Genomic DNA, 17486 nt, shown 5'->3' with positions numbered 1-17486 from the left:
ATTGATTGATTGATTGATTGATTGATTGATTGACTGATTGGTAATTTTGTGGTTACAGCAAGCTTTTTCTTTATTCAGTGAAGTTACTCACAGTGGGTAGAGTATCCAGAAACTTTACCCAAGTTAGAGTCGCAATACTGACCACAGTTACTGCAGTACAAGTATAGGGTAGTAAAAAAAAATACTCCTGATGTTACTCTAGTAAATGTACAATTTACTAGTACAGTGACTGTTGTGTGCTTAATCATCAACCATCTGGGGGCATTTCATGAATATTAATGAGCTGGAGCCGTGTTTTTCAAAGTGGGGGCCAACATTGGGGCACTGTGAGCGCCCCATGGAGGCGCTCAAAACAAGAGGCAAAATTAGACAAAAAAAAATCATAGCAATTAATAATTGCATCTAATATAAGTTAGAATAATTGATGGCAAAGGTAGTGGGACTCAGTGCGTTACCTGAGTCATTTTTTGAGTAATTTTTGCCTTATCTGCCAAAACTAAGGCAAAGATGACAGGCAAAACCACACTCCAAACCAGCAGGTGGCGGTAATGCTACTTAACATTGTTTTGCAAACCACCAGTAAAACTCAAAATGGAGAAGAGAAAACTTCTTCAAGGAGTCCTACAGCAGGTCTGTAAGTTTATTTGCGGGAAGCAACATTAAAGTAAAAGTTTTTTGCAGCTGAAGGAAGAATGAGGAGCAAAAACTCTCATCAGGTGCGAGTGTGAAAGTTGTACCGTACGTACGCATTTTGCACGTACAAAATGGGTGAGTAATGACTCAAATAAAACTGGCTTGTGAAAATCTGCTTCAGAAAAATGCTTAAAAATAAACATTAGCATAAAAAGAGCTTAAATGTACGTGTTCATGCTGCCTTAGAGCTAGCGTTGGAAATTACACATGATCTAGCATAGCTTCCTTCACTTATTGATCTTTGATTTGACAATCAATAAGTGTCTTTATGTAAAAATAAAAATAAAAATTGGACATTTACTACCAGATACTCTTATGCAGACGAACTTGGCCGTGATCCATTTCTTGCCTTACTCCAGAACCCGTTTGTTCTTTTGAAAATGTAGTAAATTGTAACACTCTGGCTGTCAGGATCGCATGTTCCCTACTGAAAACGTTTGACCAGAATTTCCTATTATTTTCCTCAAAATCTCTATGACCCCAGCGCCATGTTGACGGAAGTTCAGTTCCTCCAGTTAAGCGTGAACTTCCGGACAAATGGTGACCACCGATTGGTCAGTGGCTGACAAACCGCCAAAACTGACTGACAGGTGGCAGCACAGCTTTGGATGGCAAGTTGTGAAGAGTCTTTTTACCCTCGTTAGCGCATGCGCGAGATACGCGGATGTAAACAATTCAACATGCACTGTGTCTATAAAACTCATGGCCATCTAAAATCCGCCGGCATTTATGCTAAATTAGTGTCATAATTCCTGAAAAGTGAGTAAAAACCGCTCTAAAACTTGATGTTTCTTTATATATTTTGTCTGATGTTTTACAAAGCCATAAGTTGACGCTCTCTGACCTGGAGGACGTCTTTTCTCCTGACAACACTGCCCTCTGGTGGCGCAGTTTGCGCCCTGCATCTGTGACTCAGGCTGCGAGGCGCCTCAAAGTGTGGCTGCCGCAGCAGTAAGTTGGCCGTCAGGATTTCCCTCCAACAAAGCGTGACTTGTGTCGGACAACCAGCCCAGCGGGACGGCACCTTTCCGAGGCGGACCGCGTCACATGGCGCATGGATGGATAGCGGGAAAAGGCTGATCACAGTGGAAACATCCGCGTTTACCAGGCATCTGTTAGTCAGAGTGAGACCACACTTCCACCTGACTCTGGGGGTTTTCATCTCAGGATGCCTCACAAGAGCAAAAAAGAAAAGGTAGCAATTTAGCTTGTGTGTTTTAAATTGTTTTGTTACTATTCAGTTTTTCTTTTCTTTTTTTTTTGTGAAGGAATCCTCCAAATCTGGAAGACCAAAAAAAGCTGGAAGCAAAAATGGACCTACAGGGGAACAAGAGGTAAAACTTTTAAAGTTTATTTCATTTTTAAACAACGGCTGAGCACTGGGGGGTTTCTTCCTGTACTTTCAAAGATATTTTAAGTATATTTGAGTTTTCAGGGGTTTTTTGTTTGTTTGTATGGATGCAACTCTGGATGCAACTCTGGAATTTATTATATTTAATGATAGTTAAAATGTTAAATTACAGATAAAATAGTATTTTAGTAAATTGAATCTATTATATTAGAGTTAATTATGTGCTTAACCTACATTTTCATGTATTCTGCCATGTTGTCTTCCATATTGTTTTTTTAGTTTAATTTCTGAAAATTGTTTTAGTAAAGTAATGAAGTGATGTGACCGCTGTAAAAAATAAACGGGGATCCTGACTAAACTAATCTTTTGTTTTAAGTCATCATAAAAACATCAACAATTATAAAACAAACAATAAACATAACAGTTTATTTATCTGTCAGCTTATGATTTTTGATTGATCAAAATCACCAATCAAATATTTTGATCAATGTTCCACTTAATATTAATCAAAATTAGGATTTCCAGTCTTCATTTAAAGGAAGTCTGTTTTTCAGCAGTCTTGCAGTTTTCTGAACATTTGTTCCAGATTTGTGGTGCATTCTGGGGATTTTAAATGTGCAGGCACTGCAGCGTAATCGAACCTTGGCTCTGTTTACGTTGCTACAGATCAGAGCGTTTGTTGTTTCAAGACTTTATTGGCTTTTTGTTTCAGTGTAAACCAGGAAAAGTTGCTCATATGACATGTGGCATGATCTTGTGACTGTTTTCTTTAAAAGTACTTTTATTCTGCCGGAATAATACTGGGCATTGTAGCAGTTATTTTAGTCCAAAGTTATTTCTGCAGAGCCTGTTGGTTGAATGTAGCAAATGGACAAAAGCCTCAGGCCTGTGTTCTTTCTGTATCTATTTTTCACAAATATTCGGCCATCTCGTTCTAAAAATTTTAATAGTTTTTAAAATTAGCCCTAAAAGGTTTTCTCCAGTCAGATGCAGGTTCATCTCAGTGACTTGGTGCATCTATTTAAGCAATTCAAGTCTCACAAAAGTATTTTAAGGGTCTTTTTTGTTAAACCAAAGCTGTTTAGAGTTGCATTTGGTTATTAGTAATTGGAGCGTTGATTAACATATTTGTGTATTTGCTTGATGATTCTGATTATGTTATTTGATCAAATTTAAAGTTTGCTTTGAAAATTCCTGAACAAATAAATTTGACTTAATTTTGAAAATGAAACTCAAAACTAAAGTTTCCCAAAAACATAAGTTACTTTATCACACAAACACGAGGAAGACTTTGACTTTTATAGTTGTCCAGCTTCACCTGGAGGCTGTTTGCAGAGGAATGTATTCATGCATCTTAATGGAAAGTTGAGTGGAAGGAAAAGCTGTGCTAGCAACAAGGATGACTAAAGACTTTTGAAGATCGTGAAGTTTCCAGGTCTTATTTGGGGAGTCATGTCATCTTCTGGTGTTGGTTTCCAGTGTTTTATCAAGCCTAAAGTTGGAGCAAATGTCAAGACAAGAAACAGAGCAGTTAATGCTTCCCTGATGATGAGCTTTATGGAGATTCTGATTTGGGACTTGGTACCAATCCTCACTGCCAAAAATACCAGTGCCTCCTTTAATGAACATCGTTTTACTGTGCTTTGTCAGCAAATTAGCTGGACCACATAATCAAATTCCTATTAATTTATTGTTACTTACCTTTTTATTTTTTCCTGAATTGTAATTTGTCAAATTCACTGGGAAAAACACAAAATCTTAACAAATGTTTTTGGTCTAGTTTCCAGTGCAAATATCTCAGTACATTCGAAATAAGACGAAACTAACTTACAAATAACTTTTCATCAAGATGTAGGAGCTGGTTTTACGTCAACAATTATTTAATATTGAAGAAAAAGTTCTAGTTATGAATGGAATAATCTGCCAGTGGAACAAGATATTTTGGATTATAATATGGGAAACTGGCAGATTATTTCACTAACAACTGGTATTTTTTCATCAATATTAATAAAGTATTAACTTTTATGTTGCTGGAAAGTTACTTGTAAGTTGTAACTACTTGTATTTCAAGTGTAATAAGATATTTTTTCAGTACAGCAATGCCTAAAATCTATCACTATTTGTGGAATAAATGATAAATAATTACCACTTCCACTGGCAGATTATTTCACTGATGGCAAAACATTTTTCCACTTTTATAAATGAAATAATCTGCCAGTGGAACTAGTAATTTTTACTCTCTATGAAGGAATTATTGACTTAAGCTCCTATGTCTAGCTGAAAAGTTACTTTTAAGTTAGTTTTGTCTAATTTCAAGTGTACTAAGATTTTTGCTCTATAACTGGACCAAATGGATTTGGTAGGATTTTGTGTTTTTGCAGTGAGACGGTGTAGCTGCGTTCTTTCGGGTCGTAAATTCAGATTAAATTTGCTCCGATTGTTCCAGTGACAGCTTTATCAGCTCAATCTGAGATCATTTATTTTGTCTGCCGCGTCCCATCAGCAGAACACCGGGCCGCTGCGATCATGTTTCCTGACTGAGAGCCACTCGATCTGATTCGGAAACGAAAGGAACCTGACCTCTTTACGGCGGAGCCTTCAGCCGCTTTTCTGTCTTCACTTGATTAGAGTGGCTGCTGTCCCTCTTCCTGTGGAGCTGGACCCGTCCCACTTGACCTCACTCCGCTGCTTCTTCCACAGGGTTCAGGTAAGAAGGCGCCCCCTTCAGCTCAGCTGTTGAGGGTGAAGCAGCCTGGGTCCCACTCAGCGGTGAAGAGAGAGAAGAGGTTCAGCACCTCCTCATTCCCCCTCAGCGCTAACAGAGAGCTGCAGAAACTCCCAGCTCTCGCAGGTATGTTGAGTCTAGTTTGAAGTTTTAAATGTTTGAAGGTTTTATATGTCTAATTTTAACCAGTTTGCAAAAATAACAGCCGAGGAATACAACTTGAAGATTGCATTTATGTAGATAAAATTCAGAGTCATATTGAAGATGTTCTTATGCTTCCTTGAACAGGTTAGGATGGATCTATGGTCTACACAAAACTTGTTCATCACATTTTTTGCACCAAATCATTCTTAGATAATGACATTTTAGTCTGAATAAAATGTTTTGGGGCATCTTGTCATTTTAAATTCAAAGACCCTGCTGCTGGCCACGCCCCCCAACTCAACATTTACACTCGCACGTGAAAACGGCTGCAAACAGAGGCGCAGTTACACAACTGTGCATCTTTGAAAAGCAGAAGTGGAGCCTTCTGCACAACCAACAAAAATGCAGCAAGTGGTTTCTGGATGACAAATCAACAACAAAACACTTGTCTTTTCCAGCAGCCATTGTATACAGCACATTGAGCTCAGCTTGGGTTGCTAGGTAACGGGGCAGTACCTGCTGATTTGTGACGTTACATTCTAGAGGTTTTTGAAATGGCGAAGCTCCTGCATGTTTGGTCAGCTGACTTTTCCACTGTATGTGATGTACAATGGCTGCTGGAAAAGACAAATGCTTTGCTGTTGACTTGCTGCATTCTTGTTGGTTGTGTAGGAAGCTCTACTTCTGCTTTTCAAAGGTCTATGGTCACATCTGTTTGCAGTCATTTTCACGTGAGAGTGTAAAAGTTGAGTTCAGGTTGTGGCCAGTAGCAGCTTATTAGGATTTAAAGTGACAAGACGCTCTAAAACATCTCAAGGCTCAAATCTAATTATCTAAGAATAATTATGTGCAAAAAAAATAAATGAACATGTTTTGTTTCGCCCGTCGACCTGTCCTAACCTGTTAAGGGAAGCATAATAGATCACTTTGAATTTTTTGGGAGGTTTTTAGAAGAAGCTGAGGCCCAAATGAAAGTAGAAAAAACATGCAAAAAGTGAATTTTATTATTTAATAATAGGTCCCCTTTCAGAATTCATAAATTGGTGGATCTTCATTCCCACCTTTCAAACCTCGAGATCCTTGCTTGCTACATTATTGATAGCTATGCGGCCGCCCATCCGCCTGCTCTCTAATGCAGCTGATGTACAATCAGCTGCATCTCCCGCCTTACCTGACAGTAACGTTTATTACTCCCTGTACGAAAGACCGACTCGATCAATCAACCGGAAACCCAGAGATGGTGAGAAATCTTGGCCATCCAGCCGTAATCTAGAACAACATGTGCATAAACTCATGTTATAATGATTGCAATGTGAGTTTTCTGTCAGCTGACCACACCGATTGACTTAATCATTACATGTTCTGCTAATGGTGATACGAAGAAGGGACGGCTGAGGTTTGAAGATTTGCATCAATCTTTTATGACTTCTTTGTTTCCACTCAGCATTACAAACAGGATCTGGCCTAAGTATTTTCCTGTAACTGATACACAGCAGCACTCTATTCAGATACCTGGATGAGCTGCGTCCCCCATACAGGTGTTCAGGACAAACGGCTTGTGGGGCCTAAGGAAGCATCGTGATACTCAATACAGCCCTTCCACTTTGGCTCAGTGGCTAACATTACTGCGACTTCTAATGTTTAATACTTCAACAGGTATTAAACATGTTTATCTTTTCATCTTTTAAAATCTGGAGGTTTTAACTATTTGAGGTGGTGAGTGAAGACCGGTCTACAGTTCCCAGGTTCTCCAAAACATTTATAAACATTCTTGTTTATAACATTTATTTAGTCATTTACAACATCCATTAGGTGTCCAAAAGGTACTTTACAGCACAATTAAAACAAAAGTAAAAATACAGAAATGCAATTATTTGTTAATCCCTGCAAATAGTTAAAATACACAAGTACTTAAAGGGGCAGTATGATGTGTTTTCCATCTTGTTTTAAGCCAATAATTCTTGAACATTGATTAAAAAAAAGCAGTAGCTCTACTGGCAGATTATTTCACTTATAACATGGGAAAATTTCTTGATATAAGTAAAATAATCTGTCAGTGGAACAAATAAATGTTCATTCATAATAAGGGATTATTTATTTGAAACAACCTGCTATATCTTGTTGAAAAGTAACTTGTAAGTTAGTTTTATCTTATTTCAAGTGTATTAACATATTTATGCTAATAATACTTGGTAATATTTTGTATTTTTGCTGTGTGGTTTCTGAATAGTAAGTCAACAACAAAACAAATGTCTCTTCCAACACAATGGAAAAAAACAAACAAAAAAAACAGCTGAACAAACGTACTGGAACTCCACTTGGGTTGCTAGAAAATGGGCTGGAACTCTGCTTAGGTTGCTAGGTAACAGGTTGGGGTGGCTGGGGTTGCTAGGTAACAGCACAGAACTCATGGATTGTGACTCAGCACGTTATTAGTGAAATAATCTCCCAGTGAATCCGATACTTTTTAATTAACATTAAGAAATTATTGACTTAAAACAAGCTCCCATGTCTGAAAAGTTACTTTTAATTTAGTTTTGTCTTTTTTCAAGTGTTCTAAGATATTTGCAATAGATTTGTGTTATCTTGACTTTATTCATTGGCCTCGTCAACTCCACTGCTGGTTTTCAGAGTGATTCATCCTGTTTTCTCACCTGTTGAAAAGCAACCTAAAATATCGCAATAATCACAAAATAATTGATCTTTAACACCCCAACTATTGATCAGTCTTCACCAGTTACTTTAAATATGCAGCTCACTGCAAATCAAAACAAACCACTGGTCCATCTGCCTATCAGACGTTTATATTGCCTGACAGTTCTTACACAAACATAAACACACTAAATAGCAAAAATTTCTTGAGTCCTTTATTGCAACATGTTTGCTTTCTTAGCCACTCATATATCCAGAAATATGATTTAGTTGTGATGCAATAACTATTTAGCTCATCCATGTAGAGAAATTTAAAAAAATGTTGAATTTGTTTTATTTTGTCCAAGATATTCTGCATCACATTTCTATTAATATCACATCTGTCAGTAGAACTGGAGGAGAAACGAGTCGTTCTGTTAGTTCCAGTTTGCTGGAGGCCCATGAACCGAATCCTGTCAGCAGAGCAGCCATGCAAATTTGATGAACAGGATTAAACAGTACGCTCTGCCAGGTGTCAGTAAATCATTCAGTGATGGGGTTAGTTTCCATGAACCTCTGGCTGACATGGTTTACCTGTACTGCCACCTGCTGGGTGAAACACAGTGTCTGATTCTGACCAATTCTACTTTTTAAAACCAGTTACCTTTTTCTTTTTAATGTTATGACATTTTTTTTTAAATTGCACTTATTGCGCTTTGTTCATAATTCTCACTCATTTATCATCTCTTATGTTTTCAGGGATATTTGTTGACGTAGTTCCAAGGCAATAAACCCGTTGAACCTTTTAGGTTTTAGCTAAATGTTTTGGAGAAAAGTAGAACTGAAAATCACCACAGTGTATATGCCACAGGTTTTAGATTTCCTTTTATAGAGAAATGTGAAGAATATGCATAGTTTTCCTTCCAGTTCACCATTATGTACTGCTTTCTTTTGGTCTTTAAAATAACCCCTTCCTGAAATGTAAAATTACAATAAAAGCTGCAATATGACAAAATGTGAAAAAAAGAAATGGGATTACTTTTGCAAATCACTGTTTGCCACAACTGTGTCAAACTTTGGTAGTTTAGAAAAATTGTCATTATTAAAGGTAGACCTTTCATGCACAATTAACATTTCCCAGGTTTTTTATACTTCCACTTCAGTCTCAACTGGTTTTAAAAACATCTAAGAAAAACAGCTTAAAAAATCCACCCAGCTGTTTTTGGGAAATAAGTTAATATTTTTTGGTGTCTGGAAATTGAGCCCTTTCAAATCCACCTGATCAAGAGTCTGTTTTGGTTACTTTTGCTCACCTTTTTACTTTTTATTTTTCTTAATTTAACTTTTTGTTTTAGTGTAACCAAGAAGCTCCCTTTCTAACATGTTGGTGGAGAGTCTTGATCCTTTTCTTTGCTGTGAAAACACCTATACCACAATGATTTTTGTGTTTTTTAGGAATTGTATATAATTTATTGTTATTTATATTTGCTAATATTTAACAATTCAGATGAAGAACCATGTCAACAAATATTCAATTTCCCCTTGGGGATTAATGAAGTTTATTCTGATTTTGATTCTGATACTTAAGTCACAGTTGGCAGGCATTGCTCAGCCCATCACCTAGCAACCACAGCGGAACCCAGCCCATTACCTAGCAACCACAGCGGAACCCAGCCCATTACCTAGCAACCATAACGGAACCCAGCGGAACCCAGCCCATTACCTAGCAACCACAGCGGAACCCAGCCCATTACCTAGCAACCACAGCGGAACCCAGCCCATTACCTAGCAACCATAACGGAACCCAGCCTGTCACCTAGCAACCAAGAGAAGCTCCAGCACGTTTGGTCAAATAGTTTTACTGCCGTATGACCTGTACAGAACTGAGCAGACTAAATTATCAATATTTAGAATTATTTTGTGCAAAAAATGTAATGAACATGTTTTATATAGGCCTATCTTAACCTGTTGAAGGAAGCATAAAAGGTCACTTTTGGTTGGTATGCTAATGATTTGTTACAGATTAAACACTAAAAAAAGCAAAAATCCATTTTTCTTTGCTGTGCACTCCTTAGTCAGCCTATATCGCTATTGTAAGATGTAAATGGCACATTGCCATGTGATGGCCATGACGATGTGCCATCACATTGTCATGGCGGTGGAATGTGATGGCACCCAAAGACAGGCTTAGGTCCCTTAGTGAGAGAATACCAAGAGTGAGAACCGAGGTAGGATCCTGTCCCTTAAACTACTCTTATCCATTCCTATAAGTTATGTGCTAATTCCTTATTCTGATGTTTGAATCCATTTTTGCATAAAACACGTTTGCTTGCAAATTTCTTCAGTTTTTCCTTTGTGACCAGAGTCCGATTGAAAACCCAAATATTGTACTCAAGAAAGAGTAGTACTGTAGTAAAAGTAAAAAGTAGCCATACAAGAAATTACTCAAGAGTAAACAAGTATTAAGCTACTAAAGTACTGAGTAACTGATCAAAACATCATTTAATATATATAGTTACATCATCAGACGGACCAAAATATAAGGCTGTGTGGAAAATCTGGTATTCTAAAGACCAGAATTGAAATCATTCATATAAAAAACAAAAGCAAGCAAAAGAAACATTTTTCAATATAAGACTTATGAAACTTTAATAAAAACTGGTGAATTTATGGTAAAAACAAACTTGTTCTTCATTCAGTGAAGTTACTCACATTGGGTAGAGAATCCAGAAATTTCAGTCAAGTAAAAGTGGTGATACTTTGTAGTAAAATTACAACTCCTAAAATCAAAATTAGTAAGCATTGGAGAAAGTGACTCTGTGAGATAAAAGTATTGCTGGAAGATGTTTTTTATTAGCTGTTTTTACTGTTTTACACTTTGATGCTTTTATAACTATTTCTTCTGATTGTATGTAATGTTTATAAACAGTTTTGCTATTCTTATCAGTACCCTTTACTCCTGAAAGTATTTTTTGTAAATATTTACTACCCAACTCTGTTTGTGACTCACCTAAATGTCTCAGATCATCAATGATAACAAGAGTAAATATGAAATACACCCATCTAATGATGGTTTCATTCAAAGCCGTAGATGAAAGCGTAATTCTCCCATTGTTATATCATGAATTAACTGATTAACCACATTTTTGGTTAGGTTTACTTGCTACACCCAGGCTTGGTTGCTGTCAGACCTGCAGAATAAAGAAATGTTTTAAGTAGAACCAGTTTGACAACATGAACCAGTGTTTTTAAACCCAGCTCCTCACAATGCCCTGCATGTTTTGGATGTTTCTCTGCTTCACCACCTGATTTCAATTGATGGTTAATCTCAATCTGCTGTGCTAAAGCAGGAAAACATGTCAAAAATTCATGACAGTGTGCCGTGAGAAGGAGGGTTGATAAAGAATGTAAAAAATATATATTTTTAAAAATAGACAATGTTACGATCCAGAGAAATTAAAGAACAGATTAGAAACAAAGTACTTGACAAATAGTGTGGAAAAGATTATAATACTTTTTCTAAAACCTTTGGAGAACCATTATCCACAAATAGAGGAAACATTCAAAATAAAAAATAATCTGTGCTTTTTTTGTTTGTTTGTTTGTTTGGAATGTGTGGCTCCCGTTATATGTGACATAAAAGTAACACAAAAGTTCAGAAAGAGTATCTGAATCCTGGTGGTAGTAGTATAATGGTTTCTGATTCAGAATCTGGTCAACTTGTTTAATGGAAACACAAATTCTGCTCTCTACCGGAGAATGTTTTTCTATTTCCCCCTTCAGGCATTAGCTCTTTTTCAGAAAAGCTAGAAACCACCTCAACCGACAGTATAAATGACTTTTTTGCGAAATTGACGAAGTTCTTTTGAATTTTTGCTGTATCTATCAACTATTTCTATTGATATTTCAAAATGTGCATAAAAACCATTGATGGAAACATGGTCAATGATCCTAACAAACCAGCATGCCAACCTTTTAATGGTATGACCTTAAACCGATCTTTCATGCTCAGAAATGCTCCATTGTGGCTGAATTTACACAATTCTGCATAGAAGTGTGAGCCAAAGCTCCTTCACTCATTGCCAGTTATTACACAGTCTTGCAATGCAAAAACACTAATTTTACCAAGTATTCTAGTTTCTAGTGCAAATATCTCTGTACACTTGAAATGAGACAAAACTAACTTACAAGTAACTTTATAGCGACATATAGGAACATTTTTTTAAGACAATAATGAGGAAATACTAATTCCCCTGGCAGATTATTCCACTTATAACACTTTGAGTCACAGTCCTGAGCACTGTTTGGTTACCTAGCAACCCCAGCCGAGCTCGGCCTGTTACCTAGCAACCCAGGTGGAGTGCCAGCATGTTTGAGTTTTCGTCATTATTAAGAAATTTACTTTAAAAAAGCTCCTATATCTTGCTGAAAAGTTACTTGTAAGTTGGTTTTGTCTTATTTCAAGAAACTAGACCAAAAATACTTTGGTAGGATTTTGTATTTTTGCAGTATGGTTGCAGTTGTTACCTTGAGTGGCACAAACTGCTTTTAGATTTAGGGAGCATTTACTTTTTCACATTGGACCTGGCTGGCTAAATAGCCATGTGATCTTTCTCTTATATTTAAGTCTGATGATTTGAAACACTTAAGTGTGACGACAAAAACAGCAGAAATCAGTAAGGAGTCAAATGCAGCTCTGTATTCTGGTTAGTATTTAACAAAGCAAACGGAGCAGCCACTTAAACTGAGTGTCCGTTTTTAAATGGACCGTAATTTCTTGGCTTTTAATGTGAAAATGGTTTTAGAGTCCTGCTGTCCTTAAAGGCCTTGGCTTGTCTTGTGGTGTCGGTGTGGTTTCGCTCTGTATCAGTATGTCCTCTGATGTATCACATGATAAAACAGACAGCCTCTTCATTATGTTTCATATAACAGCAGATAAATCATTCAGTATTCTCAAGTACAAATGGAAACATTACTAAACGCTAATTGACACATGTGTTTAGTGATTTTTAGTTTTCTGAGATTAGATAAAAGTGATAAAACTGCATAAAGCTGCTGTTCTGATTCTCTGCATCTTCCATTTTCTCTCTTGACTCGGTTTCATTTCCTGTTTATGAGCTAATTTCACTCAACTCGTAAACATCACTTACAATAACAAAATCCTTCAAAGTTTCTGAGTCATGAAGTGACTGAAGGGGGCTGATTGTGGTCTCATTTAGTTATAAATTAAACTATATTTTTTTTAAGCTGTCTGGACTGGAGAGAATAGTCTTGAACAGTTGAAACCAGATGTTTACATACACCCGACACACACTGAAGTTAAATCGGATCAAACTTCTCTTGTTTTAGGTCAGCTAAAATTACCAAATGCATTTCTATTTGTTAAATGCCACAAGCAGGAGAGAATATGCTAGAGATTAATTTAGTAATGCCTTCAAGATCAAAAGTTTACATACATTTGCTGACATAACATTGTCTTTGAAGCTGGTTCTTACTAGGGTTATAAGAGTTTTGGGTTTTTCATTATAGTTTCATTTTATTTTGTTTTGATTTATTTGTTTGTCAAATTCAGTTACCGGTAGTTTTTAGAGTGTTTGCTGGTTTGTATTACTTATTAGCTAAATATTGTTTAGTTCTTATTGGTTATAGCAGTAATTTTAGTTTTTCATACTAAATTTTAGGTGCTGGATTCAAAAATATAAAAAATATAAAAGTATTGTGATTATGCTTTCAACGTTTTGGTGACAAATACTCAGCAGATGATATAAAAAATGTATTCAGTTATTGTCGAACGACCAACTCAATCTGGCGTTTTATCCCAACTTTTGCGGTCACAATTTTCTTTGGTTGGTGTGTTGAACACTTAAAATATCTAATTCCAGTGGTAAAGGTTCTTTACAAAATTAAAGTTTGCTGGTGTTTGAGAGGGCAAACTACAATTAATATATTGCTTGAAAATGGTCTTAAATCAATGTTATTGTTTATTGCAATAATTATTGGTACAAAATTTGCTATTGTTACATATTTGAGCTTGTATTTATGAATTTCATATCAAAATTCATGTCAGAACTGTCTTTATAAATTCCTATAGTTACCTCTGCAGTCTTATTTTCTTATGGTTTAATCTGTTAATCATTGAATCAGTCATTTAAATCCCCACTCTGACGGTCTGACCCTCATTTTGACCTCCTTTTCATGAAAAATTACTAGAAAAAGATGAGAATAAAAGACTTTCCAGCCTCTCTAAGCACTCCTCTTTCCAACTGCTTTTCCTAAATCAGATTATATTGAAACCCCAGCTAATGGCAACACTGTGGAAACGACTTAAGCCAATCTGATCTAAGATCTGTGGCAGAACCTTCCTTGTAAAGCGGACTGATTGGAAAGAAGAAACTGGAGCAACAAAAAAAAAGATGGAAGCGCCGTAACTCCGCCCACTTTCCATTCTCTCATCCAATCACACTCCCTCACCCACAGCGGTCTGCTTTCCTATTGCTCCAGAGCGGTATGAGTTCAACCAATCAGCTCGCGACTCCGCTTCTGACGTCACCAACAAGCCAGTTCCCTCCAGCAGCAGCAGCGCTTCATTTTCTGATCTGCTTTTGTGCTAAAATGGAGGCTGGCCTCTCGCCCTGAGTGGATCGCCTTCCTGGTTGGGCTTTAGATGTTGACATGCAATAAATCTGGAGACAGGATGGTTGTGGATGCACCCAATTCCAACGGGCCTTTCCAGCCGGTGGCTCTTATGCACTTCAGAGGTATGTAAGCGATTCTTCCTGTATTGTCCCGGGGAATTGGGGAGCTGAGTGTTACTGTGCTCCTGCTCCACTGGAAACCGCTTGGTTTAGTCAACGTTTCAGCCGCTTCGGACGGGATCAACGTTTGTTTGTTTTTGGATATAAGCTCCGTTGTATCTGAATGAAACAGAGGAATAGTTTGTTTAGGTATTTATGTAAAGCTGGAAGAGATAAAAAAAAAAAATCAGCTTTACTAGCTAGCAGCTCTCTACCCATCCCCCCGCCGAGCGAGTGATGTCAAAGGAAGTGAGGTCATAGCCAAGGGAAGGGTCTCTTCTCAGTTTTTTAATGTTTATTTTTCTATTGTTGCTATGAGCTTGTTTTGTGATTTTTGTGCAGCTGTTTGTTTAATAAGATTTGGTAAAAAATAATAAAATTAGCATCTTTAGCCTCCTCTTTGCAGCCTCAGCGTTCATGTCACACTCCAGTTAATCTGGGCACAAAGTGTATAGGCTGAACACTAAAGAGATTTCAGAACATATTTAGCTTATTTAGCCTTCCACTGTTTTGAGTATCCCAACAGGATACAGTCTGACTGCTTTTTAGATTAAATGTGTGCTCAATGTGCTCAGTCTCATCTGAAAGGGCTGGTTTGTTACCACTGTACTTGAGTGCAGCCCAGTGTTGGATGAATCCGTAGGCAATTATTGATTTCAGTCCATTGAACCGTAGAGGCGACTGCCTTGAATGATGACTCTGTTTGGGAACAATCGGACTCTCCCTGCGTCACTCTGTTACTGTGGCTTCCAGTTCCATCAAATGTTTTGTCCAAAAACTAGTGCGCTTTGTTTTGTTTGTTTGGTTTATTTTAGTGGTAACGTGTGTGGATTCAAGTCAAACTATTTTGACTGAAGATGCACCGATCAGGGTTTTTCCCTGGAAAATATTGAATACCAATTTTGGTTTCACTTGCTAATTTTCTTTTCTTTTGTACTCCAGTCATGCTATTACATATTTGGCTTTTATTTCAATGTCACATGAAAGCAAAACGTAATTGTTACCACCTTACAACATGTTTGACACTCTAAAACACATAATTTGGTCCCCCTATTACTGCAGAAGGACACAATAAACTTTAAAATCTGCTGGAATATTTAACACTGGAACTGGAAGACATTTTAAATATACAAAATAAAGAAACAGAAACAACAAATAAATGAATTACGAAGTCTCTGTAGACAAAATTCGCTTTCAAAAAAGGCTAGTTGAGACAAAAACACCGGACAGAAACGTTGATGATTATTAATTGATTTATTGCTTATTGCAACAACCCGTCGTGTATGATGGTCAGGGTGTCTGCGCATTGTTAAAGTCTGAATGTATCTAAAACTAAGACCTTAAAATGTCTTAAATTCATTAGGAAAATGTAAGTTGGGCCCTAAATATGGTAACCACAGGTCCTAAATTTTGTAGAGAACATAATGCAGTGTTGTACAGCAGGACCCTCCAACCAAACCCTATATTTATAAGCTTTTGGCCTTAAATTTAATTCAGAGTGGCATTAGAAAGGTCTTCAAAAGTCTTAAACTTGAGTTTCAGAAACCTAAACGCATTCTGTGGTGAATCGTGGCTCAAATATCGCAACAACCACCCAATAATACTTCATAATCTCGTGGGATAAAATCCAGATTATTCAGTCGCCTTGTGATTTAGGATGAATTAAACTGAAAGCAAAACTTGCCGCTTGTCTTGCGGTGACTATGCAGCAGAACACTGTGATTAGGCCTGTCGCGATAAATCAATTAATCGCACGATAAATTAAACCTATCGACCTCATTTTAATTTATCGTCTCTTCCTGCCTTTTTTCTTTCTGTTGACACTGAATGAAAAAGGCTCAGCTCCGGTGCTCTCCACTGACCCTCTCTTCCTCATTTCCTTAGTGTAATGTCCAGCTCACACTACACCAGTTGTCGGTCCATTTTCAAAACCTGAGAGACACATTAGCCGACAGAAATCCTAGGTATAACGGTTCGATCGGGTTCGTCGTGCCCTGTGGTGTCCAGCCACATGGGCACAAAATAATGGCTACAAGTCCAGTTAACTAATTTTAAAACCAGGCATTAATCAATGCTTTACTAGAATCTACCTGTGATGCATGTGGCTAGAATCAGCGTAAAGTCCCGACTGAATGAAAATCATAACCTATTTATGTCTCGTTAACGAAGAACAGCTGAAAATTACCGGGTTTATCAGCTGCGGTAGCAATTTGGCTCCAGTTCCTCCCCTTGTCATTTCTATATTCTTTGCATGAAATGTTGAATAAACATTAATGTTGTTTCCACATATCATCTCCGATGTCCGCTGGACTTCGGGTTGCGCCGTTTCAGCTGTTTGGGATTCCCCTCCGTAATTTCCCCTCAGAAAGCAGGAGGAGAATCCGCGCTTTCTGATTGGCTACCTGTCACATTCAGCGTTAAGCTCCCAGTCGGGGAAAAACCCCGATTCAGATCGGAGCGGCCACGACGATCTACCGTAACACAGCACACACTGCAGGATGATCGGTTACGAAATCACCAGTATCTTAGATCGGCCAACGATCTAAGATTGTCGTAAGAGGAAAATGGGGCAAAAAATCGTGTGGTATGAACTACTGCATTAGGTAGTCAGATGGCCCATCTTCTCTATTTAAATCTAGTGATTACTGAAGGGCAATATCATACAGACTTCATAATCTGCACTCTTTTGGTTGACTGCAGTATTTATTTCCACTTTGGCTTTATGATGTTTAGTTTTTATTCAAGTATGTTTTTTGTTAATTGAGACTGAGAATCCATTTTATTTTTGTTTTTGGTTGTTTTGTTTATTTAGTTTATCAGTTCCAGTGTTATGTGTTCTTTTGAAAATAAAGTGCATCTATCTATGGCAGGAAATCACATGCATTATTAGTCATTTCCATTAAATCAGGGTCAACTGGTCTTGAAACAATATTATCATTTTGCATTTTAACCATCTATATAACAACTAACAACTAAACCCGGTTAAAATGCCGGGTTTGGCTTTTATAGATGGTTAAAATGCCGGGTTTGGCTGCTATAGATGGTTAAAATGCCGGGTTTGGCTGCTATAGATGGTTAAAATGCCGGGTTTGGCTGCTATAGATGGTTAAAATGCCCGGTTTGGCTGTTATAGATGGTTAAAATGCCC

The 17486-nt window shown here is 37.3% G+C and overlaps 1 protein-coding gene and 1 long non-coding RNA gene across 5 annotated transcripts in view; one reads left to right on the top strand and one right to left on the bottom strand.

Annotated features, from left to right (window-relative positions):
* Positions 1-605: 605 nt before the first annotated feature.
* The window catches only part of ppp2r5ca (protein phosphatase 2, regulatory subunit B', gamma a), a 34362-nt gene continuing 17481 nt past the window's right edge, over positions 606-17486 (top strand). Inside the window, exons 1-4 of one of the 4 annotated variants that reach the window (XM_007574125.2) lie at positions 606-768; positions 1516-1888; positions 1962-2027; positions 4745-4895. In XM_007574125.2, coding sequence (XP_007574187.1) covers positions 1862-1888; positions 1962-2027; positions 4745-4895 — 244 coding nt within the window. In that variant the 5' untranslated portion in view covers positions 606-768; positions 1516-1861. Of the gene's footprint in view, positions 769-1515; positions 1889-1961; positions 2028-4744; positions 4896-14082; positions 14303-17486 lie in introns of those variants that run through there. The other 3 variants (XM_007574127.2, XM_007574128.2, XM_007574129.2) reach the window with 3 other exon arrangements.
* LOC107833215 (uncharacterized) overlaps positions 12600-17486 on the bottom strand; it is a 10383-nt gene continuing 5496 nt past the window's right edge. Inside the window, exons 2-3 of the long non-coding RNA XR_001658930.1 lie at positions 16019-16029; positions 12600-12610 (exon numbers count right to left, since the gene is read on the bottom strand). This is a non-coding gene — a long non-coding RNA (uncharacterized LOC107833215). The remainder of the gene's footprint in view (positions 12611-16018; positions 16030-17486) is intronic.

The sequence above is a fragment of the Poecilia formosa genome, unplaced genomic scaffold (genome assembly GCF_000485575.1).
Source record: "Poecilia formosa unplaced genomic scaffold, Poecilia_formosa-5.1.2 Scaffold345, whole genome shotgun sequence".
In the NCBI taxonomy this organism is placed as follows: domain Eukaryota; kingdom Metazoa; phylum Chordata; class Actinopteri; order Cyprinodontiformes; family Poeciliidae; genus Poecilia; species Poecilia formosa.
Note: the sequence above shows the minus strand (reverse complement) of the source record. Positions and strands in the feature narration are given on the sequence as shown.